Source organism: Diceros bicornis, chromosome 28 (genome assembly GCF_020826845.1).
Source record: "Diceros bicornis minor isolate mBicDic1 chromosome 28, mDicBic1.mat.cur, whole genome shotgun sequence".
Taxonomy (NCBI): Eukaryota; Metazoa; Chordata; class Mammalia; order Perissodactyla; family Rhinocerotidae; genus Diceros; species Diceros bicornis.
The window spans coordinates 5,962,275-5,985,523 of record NC_080767.1 but is presented as its reverse complement, the minus strand read 5'-3'; the positions used below and the strand labels follow the sequence as shown (position 1 = coordinate 5,985,523).

The following is a 23,249-nucleotide window of genomic DNA, read 5'->3' as shown; positions in this document are numbered from 1 at the left end:
CCTCTACAGCATAATGGGAAATCCAGAGCCTCCCCTTGGAGAAAATGGAAAGGACCTGAATGATTTAGAGGAAAATTCAATTCTTCCTGGCTCAGCAGTTGAGAAAGCGCAAACCCTCAGGAAGCTAGTGCCTCTGAAAGTGAAACATTAATAGAAATATTACTGGAAAATACCAAACAGGAAGAGAAGGAAAATTCCATTGTGGAAGCAAAGTCCTCTGCCATTGCTCCTTAATGGTCTCAGTAAAGTGTTTCAGAATCAAAACATGGAAAGAACCGGAAATCAATCAGGCTGTCACCCTTCCTGTGGACCAGAGGTTTGGCCAAGCCACCTCCACACCACCCCGGCCCAAAGGGCACTGGGCTCAGAACACAAGGTCAACAGCCTGGCCACTGGGTTGGCCAGTACCTGCTGGAGTGCTCACTCTGCTTCAGTGGCCCGGGGTTCGCAGGTTCAGATCCCGGGCATGGACACAGGCACTGCTTGTCAGGCCATGCTGTGGCGGTGTCCCACATATAAAGTAGAGGAAGATGGGCACGGATGTTAGCCCAGGGCCAATTTTCCTCAGCAAAAAGAGGAGGATTGGCAACAGATGTTAGTCCAGGGCCAATTTTCCTCAGCAAAAAGAGGAGGATTGGCAACAGATGTTAGCTCAGGGACAATCTTCCTCACCAAAAATAAATAAATAAATAGATAAATAAATAAATAGATAGATAAATAAATAAATAAAATAAAGACTCTGGATCTGGCTTCAAATCTCATCTCTGCCACTTACTGGCAGTGTGACCTTAGACAAGTTACTTAACTTCCCCATGCCTTTAGTTTTCTCATATGTAAAATGGGAATGACAGTAGCACCTATCTTAAAGGACTTGAGTTAGGGGTAAAAAGAATTAACACATATAAAGCACAGAGAACACTGCCTGGCTCGAGTATGTGCAATGGATGTACTGGCTAATATTACTATTGCGGAAAGCTCCCTCAATTCAAGTGACTGCTCTTTCTTTACGCAAATGCCTCCTCCTCCAAGAAGCCTTCCCTGCTTCCCTCAATTGAAATGAACGTCCTCCTCACCCTGCTTCTCCTTTGGCTCCATGGAATCAAGGCTCCGTCCAGAACAGTCTCTGTGCCAGGACGGCTCTCAGCTCTCCCACACCACTTTGTTTATAGATAAATTCTACCATGCAGATCTGTGTTCCAATCTTGGTTCCTGTGTCCTCACCAGAAGATAAGCCCTTCACGGGCAGGCACTAGTCACCCCCTGGCTCATCCCCGTATCCACACGGTTCCTGACAGTGGTCTGCATACGGCAATTCCCCAGCCAACAGAGGCCACACAGAAGTTACAAAGTGAGGGTGGCAGAGACCACTGCAGCCTCTGTCTCCACCCTGCAGGAAACTCACCCTTACTACCACCTGACCTCAGAGAGCTGGCAGGGGTGCTGCCACCAGCCAGCCAGCAGCCCAGCTCTCTGCTTCAAAGCCACAAATTCCCATGCATTTTCTAGGACCAAGCCTGACTACTCCTTGCCCACAAGCTACTACCCCTTGGCTCTCCCAGCACAAGATGTGACAGTCAGCTCCAAGCTCAACTGCCCAGCCGAGCACTTGACCAGGGCAAGTTCAGCTTTGCTACACGACCAGAGGAAGCCACGCCTGCTTCACATTTGCCTTTTAACACCTATTTTATGCGTCAGAAACGCTTGGGGGTGGGGAGAGGATGGGGTCAAGTCCGAGGAAATTAGTCACGTTCTGAGATTGTCAGATGAGAGGGTGGTCACCTGATCTCCTTTAAGGAAACCTAGGTTCCTTGCTGATAAGGGCCAAGGTGCCACTAGTTTTTCTTCTCTTGGAGCACACACAGCCTCAACAACCCTTGGAGGGAGGGAACGCCTGGTGTGAGAATGAGAAGACATGACAGTTACAAGACACACGTTCTGTGCAGCTGTCCCTTGGGAAGCGCCAACTCTGTGCAAAGAATTTCTCTATAAAATAACTCAAGTGCTGCATTAACATCTCATTTACGGAACTCAGAGGCAGATGGGGGAGGAGAGAGAAAGGCCAGCTCTGGGGCCTCTCCTGGGGACCCCCAAGCCCAGACAGAAAGGGATGGGAATTAGGGCAGAGGGGTGTAAGAGAAACATTAAGTGAAGGGAGGAGGAGACACATAATGCACATTTCAGTAAATATCAGAGCCTTACTATCTCCATTTAAATCACGGAAAACAGTGGGACAAATTGATAAAAAGCATGTAGACTCCGACCTCAGACTGCATGGGTATGATCCTGGTTCTGTCACTTGGTAGCTGTGTGTGACACTGGGCAGGTCATTAACCTCTAAGCCTCAGTTTCTTTATCCGTAAAACGGGGATAATCCTACCTGTGGCAGAGGGATATGACTGAAGGCCCTGATTAATGGCCTGCCTTACCCTGCCCTCTGCCAGGGGACTCTGCAGCTCCTCTTCTCTCCTCAAATCTGGGTTGGCCTTATGACTTGCTTTGGTGAACAGAATGCAGTGAGAAGGGACAGTGTGCCAGTTTCCAACCTCAAGAAACCTTACGGGCTTCTGTTCTTTCTCGGAACCCTGCCACCACCACAGGAACAAGGCTGGCCTGCTGGAGGATGAGAGACCACATGGAACAGAGTCAACTCGTCGCAGCCAAGGCGATCCTAAACCAGCCGACCCCCAAACATGTGAGAGAGCCCAGCGAGGATCAGCAGGGCTGCAAACCCACCCCACACTGACCGCAGAGGCTTGAATGGGCCCAGCTGAGACCAGAAAAACCACTCAGTTGACATTTGGACTCATGAACAATAATAAAGGCTGATCTTTTAAATCAGGGGTTGGAAACTACAACCCACAGGCTGGCGGCCTTTATAAATAAAGTTTTATTGGAACACTGCTACGCCCTTAATTTATATATTGTCTATAGCTGCTTTCGAGCTACAACGGCAGAGTTGAATAGTTGTGATGGAGACCGTCTAGCCTGCAAGCCTGAAAATAGCTACTGTCTGGCTCTTTAAGAAAAGTTTGCTAACTCCCTGGTTTAAAACCACTGAGTTTGGGTGATTTGTTATCAGTTAGCAATAGCTAACTGACACCATACCAAAACCTCTTCTAAGGTGACTGTGAGGACTAAACGACGCATTAAGGGATTAGCATGAAGCCTGGAGAACATATTTCTCTTCTGGGGAATCAATGGGAACACTGGATTTGCTATGCGGCATTTCTCTCACATCACTTTCAAGGGCTGGGACTTCAAAGGAGAAAGTGTCCCAAGCCAAACCACAGTTTGGCTCTTACCTTTTCAATCAATTACTTTCCAAGAACTGGAGAATGTGGCTGTTGAGAACTCATGTGTGACCGTGGCTTCAATCAAGCCACACATCAAGGATTCCACGTGAAAAGGACCAAAAGACAAGTCATAACCCCCCAGCAAGGCACACGAGACACTCCCTTCCCTTTGTGGCTCCGGCCTCCCACCACCCTCTCCCATGCCTCCAGGCCTTGGCACAGCTGTTCTACCCCTTCTGCATGGAGAGCCATCCTCCTCACTGCCCTGCCTGGGGAATTCCCACTCATCCTTCCAGAGTGTGCTCAAATGTTGCCTCCTCCTGAGAGCCCTCTTGGACTTCCCCAACAAAGCTGAAGCTGTGCCAGCCCTTTGCATACACTTCTGGCATTCCTCAGGTTGCAAAATGGTCTCTTTAGCTATATCTGTCCCCTCAACCAGACCCTGAGAAGCTGGTATTCAACTGCAACTGAGAAGCTCCCTTCTTGGAAAGTTGGCCACCACTTATTCTCTCTGAATTCCCCGTGCCTAGCAGGACACTCAAAAAAAAAGGTTAGACATGATATTATTTATTCCTTAGGAAACATGTTATTTAACTCAACTCTGTGGATGCTGACAAAATATAAAGTGTTGGTTCACATTAGCAAGTATTTAAAACTCGGGAAACTGATGTCATGATGCATCCTGACTTTCTGAGTTGTGGTGGAAACACCACTTGCTTAATTATGATAACAGAAACAGACGTCAGCAGAAGACATAACTGGACGAGACCTGTTTGCTACACAAAAGGAGACCTACCAAGTAACTGGCCTCTTTTGGCATCATTATTCTTTTATAAAAACAACCTGAAGGAATAATATTTCTACTTACTAAAGTTTTTTCTTCCCGGGAGCTCAGGCCCACACTGTCTCTCACCTGGACTGGACTGCAATTGTCCCCTAACTCTGGCACCATCGCCCCCAGATACGGCAGCTGTTTATAGCCTAGAAAGCTCAACGATGGCTCTGAGTCCACCCCCTCCCTGGCTCAACAGTCTTCAAGGACTCCCCTGTGGGGTTCAAACCAGGCCCCCACCTATCTCATAGTGCCATCTCTCATGCCCCAAGTGAGGACTCCCGCAAGAAAGCAAGCTCTGGTTTCCAAGAACACACTCCACATTGAGGTTTTATATACACACACATGCACGCAGATACCTACTCACACATGCACGCAGATAGTTACACACACACGTGCACACACACAGCACCGACACATAAGTGCTCCCGCAGGCTGCAGTCACCCCTCCTCTGCACTGAAATTCCACTTCAGTCTCTACATCCAGCTCAATGCCGCCTCCCAAGTGAAAACCTCACTCAATTCCCCAAGACAAAAACGCTGGGAAACACAGAATGAAAAGACAATGTGTCGATCTCCTCCAGAGGCTTAGGCCACAGATGACTGACAAGTCTTCTGCAGCCTTTATTTCCTCCTCTCCTAGCCTACCCCCGTAGGAGGGAGAGATCACTGAGCACAAAGTAAGTGCTGGGTAAGAGTCGTCTAAATTGAAACATGGTCCCTCTTCCACATAATTCTAAAAGGGAAAATGCCCAAGACTAAATGCTGGTGGTGGGTGGGGAACACGACCAGGTGTGTGTGCCCCAGGACTCACCTGGAGAATAGGAGGATGCCTAAGTGTGTGACAGAGGGAGGCAGAGCGACTGAAGGAGGCAGGAGAAGGGCCCCCAAAGATAAACCACTGTGGGAGGGCACTGGAGGCACTAAAAGAAGGATCTGTGGACCAACGGCTTATACTCCAGGCCACAGTCACTCCCACCTCAGGCCTGATGTCAACAACGAGCACAGGGCGCCGCACACAGGGGCATTCAACAGCCCCACGGCTCCTGCCCCATCCCCTAACAACGGACAAAAGGAAGCCGGGCCTCAGATGAAGTGGGATGCTAGGAGCGGGTTTTCCTGGATCCACGGGCGAGGGGCAGATGGAAGGCTCTGGGGTGTTCGGGCTAAATCTACAGTCTGCCTGGCCTTCCAAAAGCTGTCTGGCCGTAACTGATGTGAAAACCAGGCTGCCTCCTGGCTGCCTGACCAGGAATGCGGTGGCTGTTGGCCGAGGATTAGGAGGCAGCCCCACACAGAGGGCAGCGATGAGGGCGTCAGAGTCTCTGTATCCCAAAGCAGCTCCGACCAGCAGACCCAGAGGGAGGGTGAAGGAGAAGCCACTGGGGCATTAGTAGTTCTCAGAGTGTGGTCCCAGGATCAGCAGCAAACAACCCCTGGGAAACTGTTAGAAATGCACGTTCTCGGGCTGGCCCCGGGGCTTAGCGGTTAAGTGCGCGTGCTCGGCTACTGGCAGCCCAGGTTGGGATCCCATGTGCACACCGACGCACCGCTTCTCCGGCCATGCTGAGGCCGCGTCCCACATACAGCAACTAGAAGGATGTGCAACTATGACATACAACTATCTACTGGGGCTTTGGGGGAAAAAAAGGAGGAGGATTGGCAATAGATGTTGGCTCAGAGCCGGTCTTCCTCAGCAAAAAGAGCAGGATTAGCATGGATATTAGCTCAGGGCTGATCTTCCTCACAAAAAAAAAAGAAAGAAATGCACGTTCTCAGGCTCCATACCAGGCTTGGTGGATCAGGCCCTGAGGGGGACGGGTCTCGGCAATCTGTGTTCTAACCTGTACTGTGCAGGTGACCCTGTCTGGCTGCCTCCCCTCCTCCCGATTAGAAAGAACATCTGGTAGCCGCAACGACTTCTCAAAGGATCAAAGGGCTCAAAGTCACAACCTAGTAGGTGACATGCAGCCCAGAGATCTTTTCAAAAAAACGATATCAGCTCACATCACTTAGCAGCTAAATCCCTTCCCCGACCCTCACCATGCTTTGCCTACAAGGTCACCCCTGACCCGGGCCCTGCTGCCCCTCTGGGGTCCTGGGTCTAACCTCTCAAGTCCAGCCACAGCGACGACTTCAAGCCCTAGAGCACCAGCCTCCTCTGCAGCCAACCATGACCCCCTTCCCTTGAAAACGGCCCTCCCTGACCACACCCCTTCAGCCCCCCTGTAACACAGGCCCCATCACAGCACTCACCCAGAGGGCACAGAGAAGGCCTATAAGAAATACTGATGGTGGAAGGAAGCCAAGTCTTAAATAAACTTGACATTCCAGCTATAAAACATATTATTCTTCACTATTTGAAAGGGTCTTAATTGTAATTAGGAAAAAATGTTTACTAAAGTTTTGAAAGCCATAAAAGAAGACTTCAGTGAGCAGGCAGAACCACAAGCAGTGGGAGAGAAAGGCGATTTGCCCCCTGGGAGGTGGTCATGGAGTAACCAGGTGGACACACGAAGTCCAGCACCCGGGCTGTGACTCTCCCTGGGGAGCTAGGCCGGGCCGTCCTCACATCTTCCATGCCCAGGAACTTCAGGTTCTCCCGGGCCAGCACCTAGCCAAGCCTGGGCCACACATAAGTCAGCAGGGAGCCTTTTTGGTGTTATCCTCATGGATCAACCACAGCCCATGATCCCAGGGGCTCACAGAGAAATCTCCTCCTCCCCCAAGGCATCTCGCCCCAGGTGGGTGGCCACCTGGCTCCCAGGTCCTTGTCATCTGGGTGTGGCATCCTGGGTGCTTAGGCAGCCCAGACTCCACACTTCCGAGGTGTGTCCCCAAACTGGCCCCAGGGGAAGGTGGGATCCTGCACAGCCTGCCCACGCCGCCTGCAGCAGACCTAGCGGGGAGGGGATACTTGAGGGACCTGGGACTCTGGGAGAGGAAGGCAGGCAGAAAAATTAAAGGAGGGGCATCCCCTTACTCGTCCCGCCTGGAAAACAAAAAAGATCCCTTTCCAGGCACCAGCTGGCAGGTAGGAGCCTGTCTCCCTCCTGCCTGGACATCCAGTCCTGAAAGGAACTCAGACGCTTTATCAGTCTCCCACAGCCCACGCCTGGGCAAAAGTTTACCTTGGGGGGTGGGGGGAGAGAACAAGAGGGACAGCGGCCTGACAACCCTGGCAGGGTACTGGGCCTCAGATGTAATCACAACACTGCCTTCCACTAGACGTGGACAAAACAAGTATTATTTTATGGGGGAAGGAGTGCGCCACAGGAGTGTGAGGGGAGGAGAGGGCCAGGTCTGGCTGTAATTAACTGGCCTGCTTCAAAGTGAGGGAATCAAGACGACCCGATCCGTCAGGGAGGGCGGTGGTCACAAAGTCGTCCCCCTCATCCCTGGGGCAGTATGGGAGAGGCGGTCAGTAAGGAAGAAGGTGAGGATTGCACTGGGTGGGTCTTCGTCCAGCCGGGCGATTGACCGACCCCCTCCCGCGCGCAGCGGGAGGAACTGCCCGGTGGAAGTGGAGTGCTCTTGGAGACAGCGCATTCCAACCGGAAAAGCAAGCGTGGGGGTTCCCGGGGCAGCTCCAGTACAAAAGGCCGCCCTGATTTGGAAACCTGGCGCGGGGGATGGGGCAGGGCAGGGCGTTCAGAGGGATTTACATATGCACATTTAGAGACAGCCGGTCCGGATCTGCCACCAAGAGTGCTAAGCAATATCGGGCGAGTCCCTTCCCAGCTCTGGACCTCAGTTTCTCATCTACAGTGGGGAGAGGAGTAGACAAAAGTCAACGCTGTTCTAAGTCTGCGACAGCTCTGACTCTCTGACTCTACCCCCCGGGGCCGCAAGGGCTGGCTAGGTGTCTCTTTCTCGGGCAAGGCTGGGTGGGGCGCTCCCGTCAGGCTACTTCCGAAACGGGCACCTCGCTGTGGGCTCAGGGAGGGGACCTCTGGAAGCAGCAGGCAAAGAGGCTGTGTCAGGAGGCCGACGATCTGGGGGAAAGCGCGTGCGAGGGAAGCAGCGTGGGAGCCCTGACCCCAGGGTCTTAGCCCGCAGTTGACGCGGAGCCTCGGTTTCCTCGCGCGCACAGTGGCTCGGGAACCTCGCGTGAGACCAAGAGGCGCCTTACCTTGTCCTTCTTGCCGGCCCCGCTCTCCTCCGCGGCCGAGGCGGCACACTTGTTGAACATTTTCTTGCCTCCGCAGGCCGTCGGGCTCCAGGTGCGGCCGCCCGAGCAGGCACCCCCTGGGGGGTCTCCGGCCCCTCCCGCGGCGCTCTCCACCTTGATGAGGCGGTGCTTGGGGGAGATGTAGCGCACCTCGGCCGGCGTGGCGGGCCGCCGCTCGCTGCTGCTGCGGTAGAGGTGCGGGGAGCCCGAGGACGAGGACGAGGACGCGGCGGCGCCCGCGCCGGAGGAGGCGCAGCAGCAGCCCGCGGCGCCCGACGCGGACGAGGCGGAGAAGGCGCGCTGCCCCCCGCCCGGCTCCCCGCCGCCGCAGTAGTCCAGGCGGCACATGGCGCGCAGTTTGCGCAGCGACGAGCCGGGCCCGTTGTAGGGGTCCTCGAAGTCGCGCTCCTTCTGCGCGCGGTAGGCGCGGATGAGGTCGCTCGTGCTGCCGCTGTCGTCGGGCAACGAGCCCGACGAGGCCGAGAAGCAGGAGGCGGCGGCCGGACCGCAGGACGCCGAGGCGGCGGCGGGCGCCTGCGGCACGGCCTGGGGGGGCTGCGGGGGCCGCTCGCCCCGGCGCCGCTGCTCGCGGTAGTCGGGCCGCGGTGGCTGCGGGGGGTTCTTGGTCTTGCTGTTGCCCAAGCTGAAGTACTTGTTCAGCCACTTGGCCATGGCGAGAGGCCGCCTAGGGCCGCGGCGCGGGAGCCCGGTCCGCCGCCGCGGCCATTCGGGGGGCAGCGCTGCCGCCCAGGTCCGTCGGCGCCCCGGCCCCGGCGGGGGGCGTACGGGGCGCCCGCTCCGGACGCCAAGTTCAAGTTCTCTCCGCCGCCTCCTGCCGGCCGCTCCCGGGCTCGGGCAGCTGCAGCACCGCCCTCCGCCTCCGTCGCGCGCCGCTCGGGCTTCGGATCTCGCGCCCCTCACGGGCGCGTCTCATGGGATCCCGGCCCGCGGCCCCGCGGAGAGCGACAAGCCCGGCGCCCCCGCGGAGCGCGCTCCTGCCCCGTCGGAGCCGCAGCCTCCGCCTTGGTCTGGATCCGCGGCCGCTGCGGGAACTTGCCGGCGTCCTCAGGCCCCCTTTCTCCTTCCCGAGAGCCTGGGGCGAGCCCGGCTGCACAGCCGGCGAGCAAGCGGGCGGGAGAGCGAGCGAGCGAGCTAACGGAGGGAGGCAGCCGGCGCCCGCCTGTGCCCGTTCCGGCGGCGCCTGCCGCTGCCGCCGCCGCTGCCGCCGCCTCCCGAACCGCCGCGTGTGTGCCACTCGGGCCGCCAGAGCCCGCCCCGCGCCGCGCCCCGCCCCCGCGCCGCGCCCCGCCCCCCGCAGGCCCCGCCCCCGGAGCCCGGCCCCGGACCTCGGCCCCGGCTCCGCCCTGCGGCGCCCGGGTCCTCGCAAGGTGCCCTCCTCCCCTGCAGCACGCGCCGCCCCCCGCGGCCGCCTCGGCGCCGGCCCCCGGGTCGTGCCTGAGGGCGCCGGGGTCCCGCGGCGCTGCCGGCCCCGCCTCGCTCCAGCCCGCCGCTGCCTGGGCCGGAGGTTGCTAGCCTGAGCCTGCAGCGCGCAGAGGCCGCAGCCCCTGGGACTCGCGCGCGGTGCAGCCCAGGGATGCCCACTGTTGGTAGCCGGGGGCGGGGGTGGATTAACACGCGACCCTTCTAGTTTACAGCGCGACCCGAGCGGAGAAAATGCAGGGCCGAGACCCTTTAGGGACAGAGTGCCAATCCCTTCTTAAAGGGACGGAGACTCGGATTCAGCCCCCGTGTGCCAGATCTTCGGAGGAATCTTTATGCTAATAAGTGCGGTATTAGCAATCCCGATGACGGATGCGGCCGGGATAGGCGGCAGGGCCCGCCCGGCACCAATCCGAGAGCCGGGCTCCTGGGAGGTCGCACTGTTTGCTTACCTTTTCACCTCTGAGGAAGTAGCGTTAACCGTGTTCGCTGACAAGCGGGCGGAGCGAGCTGTGGGAACGTCCGTTCAATGCCTAAAGTTGTAGGAGCTGGCAAGGCGCCATTTAATCCAGGCCCTCATTTTACAGATGGAGAAACTGAGACCCGGAGGAATGTCGCCCACGTGGGCCTGGATGCCGGGTCCCTGGTCTGGTGGCTACAAAATGATGTTATTTCCACTAGTCTCTGGTTTTCAACTTAAGATCGTCCTTCGATTATTAACCAAAAATGAGGAAACTGAGGCTGAGGGAGGGGCACAGCTTGCTGGGTGAAGCTTTTCCTGGGAGGCGGCGTGCTGCTCGTTGGGATAGTACTTAGAAATCACCTGGAAATGAGGTGACTGCCACCGGAGCCGCTGCTCCTTTGAATTTGGCTGGACAGGCCTCAGAATATGACTTACCCTAAGGTGTGAGAACTGAGACCTGAGATTGAGGAATTCTCTAAGAATGCTAACTCACTAGGCCGATAGCCCAAATCATTAATAATCTCCACTTGCTACTTGTGTATTGTAGATGGGCTTTGGGGGACTCTGTTTTTTCCTGTATCCTGTAGGAAAAGTGGGACCGGTTAGAGCAAACAGCAAGGCTGGAGGCTCCTTGGCCAGGACATCGCCCCGGCCTTGCTGGAGGTGGAGGTCAAACTCTGAGTCTGAGACTCTTGGACAGGGAGAACCTGAGAGCTCTTGTCTCTTCCTCTGCCTGAGGCCACAGTGAGGAAGTGTCAGAACCAGGATGCCCACTTGGGTCTCACTCTGAAGCCTGTGCTCTGTCCACTCAGCCACACACTGATGCAGTGGAATTGACTGCAAATTGTCCCTTCGGGATCAAGTTCTTTGCTCTTTCCCTCTTTGGTCAGACAGGACTGTCATCCTCTATGAGCCGGTTAAATTTTCCAAACCCACTATATGACCCACACAGTCACAGACACCATCACCATCTACACAGTCCCTTCATTGCGTGAGATTTACTTATTTAGCATTTCACAGGAAATAATCTAGGATGGGTGTGTGAGATGTGTCTGGGGGATGGTGTGAGAACCCAGAAATTGACCTGGGCTAAGGTGTTTATTTTTGGGTATCTTTAGACTTAAATATCTCAAATTACCCTTTAAATCACTCCTCTTAAGTGTATAAGCACTTAATTATTCCCAGAGTAAGGGAGGCCCAAATAGAAAACCTGACAGGCAAGGACATCCTCATGGTAAGCCCCGCCTTTCAACCAGCCACAGATCCTCTCTGGCTCCCTCCCTACCCATCTCTGCTTTCAGGCTCAGGAAGGAGGAACAGCCAGATCCTGGCAAAAGGCCAGGCCGCCGGGACAAGAAAGTCCTCTCCAGGACCTGGAAACTTGTTCCCTGCGTGTGGGTTGCACGTGGAAGAGTTATCTCTGCCTTCTCCAAAGGTTTGGGAGGAGAAGTTCTATTTCACAACTTATTTTTTCCATTTCACTTTCAGCAGGCCGTGGGGTTAGACCCACTTTTCCATGTGATGCCTCTGCTGGGGTATAATTTGAAAGCCAAAATTATTGTAATGCTATAGTATTATGCCAAGACCTTCCAGAGCACTTGTGTATTTGCTCAACCCCTACACGCTCTGTGTATAATTAACCCCACTCAGCAGCCCTGCAATCTGGTGTGATTCCCAGTTTACAGATAGAGTAACTGGCCTAAGGTGGTATTTACTTCAAGCAGGCAAAAAACACATGAGTGTTTTCTTTTGGGAACTGGTAGAGGCACACCTTACAAGACTCAGAGTCAGAAATAATCATTCTGAAAAGAAACAGAAAAGTTTCCTAAGGATGATGTTGGAGAAGCAGTGTGCCAAATGGTTTGAGGAGACTGGGACTTGTAGGTAAAGGATCAGAGCACTACGGAGGGTTAGAGCTGGGCAGACTCGTTTCAGAGAGCCACCCACCCCATTTCACAGAGGGAAAACTGGGACCAGTGAAGGGAAAAGACTGAGTCAAGATGCACGGCTGGGATTGGCATGCAGTGTCTTGACATCACAAACCCAACACCATGCCCATCATTCTTGGCATTTTTGACTTTTATGTCCCCGATTTTCTTCCTGGAAGCGTTGGGTATGGCCCTGTTCCAGTTTCCGCCGTGCCTCAGCTTCTCACCTTAGACCAAGGTGGGGACATGGCAGCTCTTTCTCTGTACCCCCTTCCAGTATCTGGAGGTAGGCTATGCAGTTGGTGGATGCCGGGGAAAATGGTGCCACCAACCCAACAGACTCATCTACTTCTTTCAGTTCAGTCCATCAAACGTTAATGTCAGTCCTGCTGCGTGCCAGTCCCCAGGGCAGGGGTCTGGGCTAGAAGCAAAAATTTGGGAGTCATTAGTGCTCAGTGAAGATCTGAAGCAAAACCCTCAGTTGTCCTTGACACCTTTCATTCCTACTCCATCCAAGCCATCAGCAAGGACGATGCAGCATCCTACCACTTCTCACCGCTCCACTGTTTCCACCCTGGTCCGGCACTCCTTCCTCTCTTGCCTGGATCATTTCAGGCTCTCTTGCCCATTTCCCTGCTTCTGTCTTAACACAGCAGCCAGTGATCCTATTAAAAATGAATCTGATTATGTCCCTCCTCTGCTTGAATCCCCCATTAAATCCCCATTTCCCTAATAGTAAATGCCAAAATCCTTACGGTGGCCCATAAGGCCCCTTAAATTCCTGACCTTATCTTATAGTGTCCTCTCTCCTGCTCCAGCCAGTCTCCTCTTCGCTGTTCCTTGAACACTCTCACCTTGGGGCCTTTGCACTCCATCTCTGTGCCTGGAATGCTCTCCCCCAGCTGTCCCCAAGGCTCATCCTTCACTCCCTTCAGGTCTTTATTTAAGTGTCACGTGCTCAGTGAGGCCTCCTCAGGCACCAGATCTAGAATTGTTGTCCCCATTCAACACTTCTTATCCTTCTTCCCTGCTTTATTTTTCTGGATATCACTCATCTCCATTTAACACACAGCATCTTTTACTTATTTTTCTTGTTTATTCTTTATCTTGCCCCATGATGAGAAAGTGGTCTTTGCTCTTTGTTCTCTGCACATCTCCGGGGTCCAGAACAGTGCCTGACACCTAGGAGGCATGCGATAAATATTTGTCGAATGAATGAGTGAACATGAGTGGTTGATCATGGAGAGGAGAATGGCAGAGGGCTAAAGCTTGACATCTCCATCTGCCTCAGCCCTGGTGCTGGTGGCTGTTAGCTTTGCCCTGGAGGTGGGAGCATGTCAGACTCGCTGCACTTTCGAAGCAGGTGCATTCAGGGGTTCTGTTCCCAGACTGTCTCTTCAGTGGAGGAAGCAGAATGAGATTCATCCCTGTCTCCCGGCATCCAGAGGGGCTCCAGGAAAGTTGCGGTATCCAGGTTAAGTTACTTCCACACACGTCCAGTCGCGCTGACGTGCAAGCCTGTCCGAGGTGTCGCTGAGCCAGCTCTGTTGTGCTCTTCCCTGCAGGTACGACTCATCTTAGGAGTCTCATTACGGGTGGAAAGATAATCCTCTGTATCTAGATTAAAGGCTGTGTTTTGACCATTACCGCACACTGAGCATTGAGCCGACAGTTTAATTGAGCTGTTTATGCCGCTGCCTTGATCTCTTCCCAGAGCATTTACAACTAATTCCGAGTGTCTCTGCAAATTAAGTGGGCCTTTCCCGACATGCTTTACCTGTTGTTTGCCTGTGCCAATCCCACTTGTCCCTGTGTCACCCAATTATGGGCTCTCTCGCACAGCTGGCTCTGGCTGGGGCCACTTCCAGCCCACTTCCTCCCTGAGGTGGCCATTAATGAGAGGGCCCTGAGAATGACCACACCCCAGGACAGCTGCTGTGCTACCTGTGGCAGGAGAGGGGAGGTGGAGGTGAGACTGGGCGGGAGCAGAGATGACATAAATCATACTGACCCCTTTGAAGTCATCTCCAGGCAACTGGCAATAACCCCCCAACCAGAAGAGGGTACAAGTGTCCTTAGCAAAGTTAAGTGTGATGGAAGGAAAAGAATTCTGAGCTGAGGTCAGGACTCCTGACCGCGTATCATGGCTCTCTTTTGACTTCCACATGACCTCTGGGGCCTCAGTGTTGCTATTTATAAAATGGTAGCTGGCAGATCATTGTTTTTCATTCTGTGTTATGAAAGTATCCAAGGGTAGGGTTGGCAGATTCAGAAAAAACAGAACAACAGTAACAAAAAAGGATATCCAGGCAATATTTGGGACGTACTTATAGTAAAATATTATTTGTTGTTTATCTGAAATTCAGATTTAACTGGATGTCCTTTATTTTACCTGGTGATCTCACTCAGGGGTCCCTGTAGGGGATAAAGACGGCTCCCCATCCATAGCCCAGCCTCTGCTGATAGAATGGACAAGATCAGGCGTTCTCAACCCTGGCTGAATATGAGAATCAGCTGCAGAGCTTATATAATGCCCAGTGATCAGTCTGTGTTCCAGACCAATTAAATCAGAATTTCTGGGAGTGAATTCAGGCATCTGTATTTTTTTAATAAACTCCCCAGGTGAGTCCAATGTGTGGCCAAGTTTGAAAACCACTAGACTAGAGCAGGGGTTCTCAAAGTGAGGTCCCTGGACCAGAGCCCTCGGGCAAGGAGGAAGTGGAGTGCTGCAAAAAGGAACCAGACGGGGTGGGGAGGGGGCCATGCGGTAGGTCAGGCCAGGTCCCCAGGAGGCTGAGGGCAATGAGGATCAGGGACAGCTCCAGGGCTGGTCAGCGGAGTCAGGCACTGCTTCTGGGAGGAGCCAGGACCAGGGCCGGCCAGAGCTGAGGCAGGGCAGAGGAGACGGTGTCAGAGGCGGAGAAGGAAGGCTGTGCTTGTTTCGTTTTGCTTTGTTTTGTGTTCAGAAGCAAGTGGTGATCAAGAACAGAGCAGCGTTTTTCTGCAGCCGAGGAGGACTTAAATACCAGGCCCCTAGCGCCATCAGGTTTTCTTCTATGGGGGTCTCACAGTCACAAGGTGGTTGCTTTTGGGATGACAGGTGCCCAGGATGTGTGACTCTCCTGTCCTTGAGAGACATCTGGAGGGCAGGCGGCAGGAGCTGTGCGTTACTCGTTTCCGTCCAGCCCCGGTATTCGCTCAGTGCCTGAGTGACTGAGTGGAATTGAATCCAATAGAGACTTGACCAATCACGGCTCTTAAATAGGAGTTGTAACCTCAGGCCTGAGTGAGCCACACCACTGGGAGACCACAGCCCTTCCACAGGCAGAGGGCGCTTGTCACTCTGCTTGAACCATCGCAGACCCTCCTCCTTGCTGCCTCCCTTCTCCCTTCCATCCACTGAGCACCCCTCCTGTGTGAGGCCCAGCTCCCCACAAGGGCCTTGCGCACTGAGGGAACAACTGGAGAAGAAGGCGTAAAGGCAGCCCGTATTGGAACCTCCCAGATTTCACTTATGTGGGTTCTAATGTGAATGACTGTATGCGAGTGTGTAAAACTATAAATCCAAGGAGTTTAATCTGACTCTTCTCATCTCCAAAATAAACTGTGGAGTTCCTGAAAAGGTGAAATATTACTTTAAGCCGTACAGTTGGGAAAGTGATTTATTTCTTTAGTATTAAACTGCACAAAAAAATGTTCTGATGCAATTTCCATCCTCTCACTTTGGCTGTAATAAAGACAATTTTTAAAAGTCACTTTCCACGCATAATTTTCTCCCGTTGTACTTAATTTTTTTCTTGAATTAAAATGGTTACCATGCTGCCGTCTGAGGCTTTCCTAAGTGGGATGCTCTGGTCTTAGCCAGAGCCAGGAAAGAGTTACAGTTGGAAATGGCCAGCTGTCATCTCTCTCAGTTTAGGGGTGGGGTGGGGTGGGGTGGAGACTGCCCAATTGTCTGTCCTTCTCTCTCCCTCCCTAGGGCTGAGTGCAAGATGTCCCAGACCCTAGGGTAAATGCCTGCGGGGAGCTGCTTTGGAATAGAGGATTCTCAGGATCAGAGGGAAACTTTTGTGGCCGACTGATCCGAACTTCTGGGCTGAAGACAAAGGAGCCCAGCCACCTTCTAAACCAAACGTCCACTAACAAGCCCTCACAGGGCCACAGGGAAACGAGGTGACCACAGTCAGCTTCCTGCACCCAGGTGGCATCCAGCAGAGTGGCTGTCCCCGGAGAGAGTCCTGCAAGGCCACTGGGCACGGCTTGGAGAGTTCCTGGCAGATCTGGGGCAGAATCTAAGTGAGCCTCTCCGTCATGAGAATTTCTGGAGCTCTTGGATTTTACGAGACGCTGTAGAATCACGGCGTATTGTACATGTCTGGAGGGAACTGCGGGTTTTTGCAGCTTCTCAGAGTCACGGTGAGTGGAGGGGCGCCTTCTGATGGGGCCTCGGAGCCCACCCTGATCCCTTTAGTCCTAAGGTGCAGAGAGTGATGGATTTGGGGGCTCTAGACTGCCGCTCCCCTCGCTCCCAAGGTTGAGGCAGGATTTCATTCATGTACTTTGAGTCTGGGGCTGGCGAAGCACAGAGAGAAACATTGTTTTCTTCCTAAGTCTCCCACTTTCATCTTTTATGTATAACACAATTCATATTTCTATTTGCTCCCATTTGTGGACATTTTTGTGGTGCATATAACCTTTTTATGTTATTATTAGGCTCTAACCACAGGAATTCACTTCTCTCTTGGACCAATTTTGCTATGAAGTAGCACATCCACCACAGTGTAGGTCAGGGGTGCTCAAACTTGAGTGTGCCTCAGAATCACCTAGAAAACAGATTAGAATGTGCACTCCCAACACCACTACAGAGAAGCTGACTCAGAGACTAGTGGGGCCCCAGGAATCTGCATTTTTACATGAACCACAGCTGATTCTGCACAGATGGGCGAACGACCCCACTTCGAGAAGCTCTGGCTAGTCTCTGAGCCCCGATCCGTGGCATAAGCCAGCAGGTTGTGGATGGAGGCATTTCTGACTCTTGTCCCCCTGGTCTGGCGTTTAGAGGGTCAGCTCAGCCAGCCTGCAGCTCAGGCAAGCGCAGGCTGCGGCAAGCGTCCCCCAGGGCGTCAGGGTGCCTCAGCTGTGCGTTCTACAGGGCACATGGTTGTTCTGATTTATCCTGAGCAAATCTCCCTCAGTGTCCAGTGTAACGGATTCTGAGAAGAAGAGATTAGGCAGCAGGAAGGGAGAAGAGCAAGTGTAAACACTGGGAGCACCGTGCTGGACCCCCTGCTCCAGCCTTCACACTAATGGCATCTTCCTCAGTGCGTCCGCATGCAACAGCGTCTGTAGTCTCGCCTCATCCCGCCTCCCTGAGTTCTCTGGCTGCTTCCCGTGCGGAAGTGTGATCGCTCTGGATTTGGCTCTTCTTCCCTCTTTAGGGGGACAGACCCTCGACCGCCTCCATCACTGGAGTGTATGCGTGTGTCACTTAGAGTAGGGTGACAAACAGGAACTGCTCGAGGTATTTCAAGTAGGAAGGACTTTAATAAAGGGAATTAGGTGCTTACAACAAAATCATTGGAAAGTCCAGACAAACAAAGGTCAAGGAAGGCCACCAGTTTTGTCACTAGCTTTCAAAAGCAGGAATTTGAAGGAACTCAGGAAACCAGTGGGGATGACCCCAGCTGCCTCCAATCCTGAGGCCCAAGATTTTCAGGAAAATACTTAGAGGCCACTGCAAAATGTCACGTCTGCCCAAGCCTAAAATTTTACACCACCGCTGCCAGAGGAGCAGAAATCGGAGTTCTGCCTTTCTTCTGCCTTCCATGTCTTGGCACTTGCTTCTCCTTGATGTCGTCTGCTCTAGGTCTGTAGGCAGGGATTCTGGGACACATGCTTCCCAGGCTTCTAGCCCCTGCGACACAGGGAAGATCATAGAAGGGGTCTGAACCAATGAAAGTCTTTCCCTGGGGCTCGTCTGATGGAACTAGCGGGGAAGACTTTCTTTGGCTTCTGGGGTCACAGCTGGAAGAACAGGGAACCGGTTACCTTGGAGGCCATCTTCCCTGACTTTTGGAGGAAGCCCAGCTGTGGTGGAAGAGAATGAGGCCCTCAAAGGGGAATACCCCAGTGAAAACTGAGCTGGAGGAGGAGAGAGCGCGAGCCGATAGCATGGTGACACTGTGTCCGCCTGAGTCACACCTTTTAACGTTGCTATCCATATCCTTCTCAGTTATTTCAATCCAGACATTTATTTTTTGCCAAAGCTAGTGTAAGTTGGATTTCTGTTAATTGCAACCAAAAGGGTCCTAATGACTAGCAGAAGGGAGACGTGTAGACATCAGAGTCAGAGTGTGGTGTGTGCTCTGCAGAGAGGACTGGCAACGCCCTGTGAGCACCCAGAGAAGCTAATAAGGAAGGAGTTCATTTCTGTTTTATCTTGGAAATGGTATTTTAGCCATAATTTTTATCTTACTTGTTACTTCTCATGGCCTTTGCTTCCTTCCAGAATACTCTTCTTCTTTTCCTTCTTGTGATATTGTGATTTATAATAAGAAATATATATTTGGTCTTCATCCTGGTGCTTGTACAGAGCACCTAAAACCCTTGGAATTTCTTAAGTATTAAGAGGATAAAGGTGAAATGGGAGTCTTTTGTTATTCATAACAGGCCCCTTTCAACCACACCTAGTTTATGTTAATGAGGGGACTTTTGGAAAGCCTCTAAGGATGGGAGCTGGTTACCAGAGGAACTGACCATGTGATCAGAGAGTTGAAACTTTAAGCCAGTCCCCACCCCACCTCCAAGAAGGGGAAAGGGGCTGGAGGTTGAACTGATCGTCAGTTGCTAATGATTTAATCAAACGTGCCTAAATAATGAAACCTTCATAAAAACCCAAAAGGACAGGGTTCAGAGACCTTCTGCGTTGGTGAACATGTGAAGGTGTGGGGATAGTGGTGCGCCTGGAAAGGCATGGAAGCTCCCCGCCCTTCCCTCATACCTTGCCCTATGCGTCTCTTCCATCTGGCTGTTCCTGAGTTACATCCTTTTATAATACACCTGTAATCTAAGAAGTTAGCTTTTCCTGTGAGCTGCTCTTGCAAATTAATCAACCCTGAGGAGGGGGTCGTGGGAACCTCCAAGTTATAAACTGGTTGGTCAGAAGCCCAGGTAACTTGGACTTGCTGTTGGCACCTGAAGGTGGGGGCGGTCTGGTGGGCTCTGATGCTGTCTCCAGGTACAGTATCAGAACTGGTGTGGCAGAATTGCTTGATGTGTGCAAAACACACACATTTGGTATCAGAAGTAGTGCAGCAGTAGTGTGAGAGTAAAGGAGACACACAGGAGTGTTTTTCCTTTACACTTTTGTTTTCAAAATACTTTCTGTCTTCCCAACACCAGTTCAAATCTGCTCTCTCCAGGGGCCTCCCTAACTCCTTCATCCCGTTTCTGAATTCTTGAAGTTCTTGGCACAGAACAGTTGAACATCAAATTATTTTTTAATTTTTTGGGGTGTTTTGACTTCCCTATTGACTGTGAACTCCTCAAGGTCATAGGCTACATCTTATATCCTCTCTGCATCCCCCCATTGCCAGGTTTATCCCCACTGACTGGTACTCAATTAATCCTTGGGAGTTGATGGACTAATTGCTCAATGGAGAGGCTGAAGTTGCCAAGGGCAATTCCCTGGAGGAGTAGGAGTGGAGGAGAGGAATGCTGTCCAGGTACCAGCCATCCAGGAATAAGGAAGCCTTTCCAGAAAGAGTAATCAAGCTGGCTCAAATATGCTTGGCACACATAGGTGGACCCTGAGTCCCCAGCAGTGCACCTCTCCTAGTGCCCACGAGGGGGCGGCAGAGGGCATGGTCCAGGTATCAAGCTGTCCATATGGCGGCTGGATCAGCCAGTCAGCTAGCTGAGCCCTGCTAGAAGGGAGGTCTTGGTCCATGTGATATGCATGGGATAAGGTGGGCCTCCAATCAGAAGGCCTGGAAAGGAAGGTGCCTGGACCAAGGATGGGAAAGCCAAAGGATGGAAAAGTAGATGGCGGATGTGAACAGGCATCTAAGAATATGAGCTGGACCCTCCACAATCAAAGCTGTGAGTGAACTTTAAGAGATCTAGCTATTCTGCTAAGGACAAGGGGGTGCCTCAGTGCCTTGGCGAAGGAAGCAGGACGTCCAGGCATGGTATACTGGCCAGGGCAAACTCTGGGAGGCAGGAGTCCTGGAGTCCCATCTCTAAGCCTGTAGGTTCTCACCCTTTGTCTATGGCACCTGAAGAATGCTATTGCTGTGTGACCTGGGGGATGGCTTTCCCCTCTCTGAGCTTTAGGTGTCTCATCCTATACAGGGAGGATTGGTGTCTGGACACTCAGAGACCAGCTCTATCTTTGTACAGGGCTCCATGATGGCCAGGGATCATTCTAGCTTAAATCGTCTCTGGGGTTTTGTGAACAAAGCAGTTCAGTTGGCTACAAAGACATTTCTTCATTATCCCTGTCTGTGTCCACCTGCTTTCTTTAAAACTTTTGATGGGCTCTGACCCGTGGGACCAGGGTTGGGGCTAAGCAGTGTGACTTCAGACATGTTGCCCCATGTCACAGCACACATCAAAATACCCCCACATCCCACTGTAAATGCAATTATTTTTGCTTTAAAATAGTCTTGAGGGCATTTTTAAAATTTTGCTTTCAAGATTATTTTGCTAATTTAATTTTCAGTGGCTATGATTTCTCAGAAATCATCATACATAGTTAGGAATTCCTTGATGTGAAAGAATCCACTAATTGTTTTCAAATATAGTAGAATTTTTTACGGATACCAATTGAACAATTTAGAGAGTTGATATAATATTGTATTTTGCAGACATTTAGCTAAATTTCGATTTTGGAATTTCCATTTTGTATCTTGGAGTCAATAAGAATATTTGTGGCGTGCATTTTTTGAGACTCTTGAAAAGCTTGTATGTCCTCAGTCCTCTGTCTGTGGCACCTGATGATTAAGACCGTCCAGCCAGAAGCCTCTGAGACAGGATCGAGGGGTCATTTCTTTCAGTTATTACATATTATCTCGTGTCTTCTGGCCTGGGAGCTGGAGCAAGCTTTGAGTGCATCGACAAGAAGAGGAAGCCCCCTCCCAAACCCATCAATCTCAGAAACTTCATTGTGACCATATGTCTTGGCCCCGTAGTATAGGCAGGCCCCGAGGTGGCAGAATCTCCCCGCTCCGGGATTTTTGTAAAGATGGCTCCTCCCAGTTCTCTCAGGCGTGGCACATTCAAGCCAGACACCATCCCCATTGTCAACATTTCCACAGAAATCGATATCCCACAAAGGGCAACAAGTTGCCCAAGAATTTGTTTTCTCTTGCTGATAATTTCTTTCCATACACATTTTTGAGAGAGATGAATAGGTGTACCTTTCTGGAACGGCGGGCAGATGCTGGGGGGTGAAATGACTTTGCCTGGCATGTGTTATGGATGAGGGGAGGGTCCTGAGGACCGCCTTTTATTTCCCCAGCCTCCGACGGGTTGCAGATGGCCAAGTTGCTCTTCTGCAGGTGACGGTTGGGCAGCCGCCTCGCTCACTGCTGCTCACCTGAGGCTTCACAGGCGCAGCGTGGGTGGAAGCTACAGAGGGAGAGTCCCGAGGAGTTGATGCAGAACGCCACGAGCCTGTACCACCCTGGGTCCACCGTGAAGACCTGGGTCCCCTGGTGTATTTCCCAGCCAGTGTTACAGTCTTCGGATACTTCCTTATGCTGGTATTTTATTATTTCCCTCTCTTTTCTTTATAACAACAGTGATGAAGGGAATGAATTCCTTCCCCTCATGGTGTTAATGAATCTCAAAGGAAAAAAAAGAGATGTGATCTCAGAAAAATAAAGATGCTAAAATGAAAACAGCAGACAGAGTGACCTTCAACAAAATGAACAAATGTGGAGTTTTTCCTTTCATCTCTGTCTGGGGGATGTGGAGGGTGATTGTTATAACACAGTGGAACCGAATGATTTGCCGACAGTCCCGACAGTCCGTCAGGGGCCTCTAAAGCCTGGAGCCAATGATGCCAAATGACTCATGAGAGTGGCAGGCCACAAACAGATGGGTGGGGCCACAGCTCAGGTTTATTCCCACCCCAGGGTAGCCATGCCAGATTTGGCAAAAGAGTATATAGGACACCCAGTTATATTTGAACTTCAGGTAAGCAACAAATGATTTTTTATATTTGGGACATACTTGTATTGAAAATTTATGTGTTGTTTATTTGAAATTCAAATTCAACTAGATGTTGTGTGTTTTGTCTGGTGACCCTACTTGAATCACTTCCCTTCATTTCCCCGGTGCTTACACAGTGCTAGGTTCAAGCGTCTTGAATCTTACACTGTCTTACAAGTCCTGCTCAAATGCTGCATTTTTGTGAAGACTTCTCCTCCTTCGTATCTGTCCCCTTGCCCCGTAGCATTTTATTTTCCTATTTTGGTTTGTATTTAGTTGTTTGTAAGTCTGTTTCTCCACTAGACTGGGAGTGACTCAAGGGCAAGCACCATTTCTAGATTCTTTTCCTCATCACCCCCAGGATGGCTTTGCCTATGCCTGATGTGGATGTTTGCTGAATGAATAAATGAATGAATGAATGATTATTGCTAACATACTTTGAGTGCTGACTGTTCCAGGCATGGTTATAAGCATTTTACATGGATTTAAGTCCTTTAGTCTTTGAGTAACGCTTTGAGGTAGGCAGCAGTTTTATTTCCATTTTAGAGATGGAGCAATGGAGGCACAGAGAAGCAAAGTAACTTACCCACAGTCACACAGCTAGTGAGGGGTAAAGCTGGGATTTGAACCCAGGCAGTATGGTTCCAGAGTCTGTGCTCTTAACCTCTGTAATGTATTCAATGAATGGATGAACAGAAGAATGAGTGGAAGAACAAATGATGAGCAGAGGAAACAAATAGGTATTAAGGTTAGGAGGACACAAGAAGCGGGAGCCACGGTGGGTGTTAGGAGAGCAGAGGCTGGAGGAGACAGGGAGATATCAAGAAGACAAGCTGAAGGACAAACTTAGACAAATCAGTGACTTGAACACAAAAGGCAGAGCAGCAGCAGAAGGGGCTGATCTCTT

At 51.9% G+C, this 23,249-nt stretch overlaps 1 protein-coding gene across 1 annotated transcript in view; it reads right to left on the bottom strand.

Moving 5' to 3' along the window:
- The window catches only part of SHB (SH2 domain containing adaptor protein B), a 129,895-nt gene extending 120,696 nt beyond the window's left edge, over nt 1–9,199 (bottom strand). Inside the window, exon 1 of the mRNA XM_058523546.1 lies at nt 8,258–9,199. Coding sequence (XP_058379529.1) covers nt 8,258–8,968 — 711 coding nt within the window. The 5' untranslated portion in view covers nt 8,969–9,199. The remainder of the gene's footprint in view (nt 1–8,257) is intronic.
- Between the last annotated feature and the right edge of the window lie 14,050 nt (nt 9,200–23,249).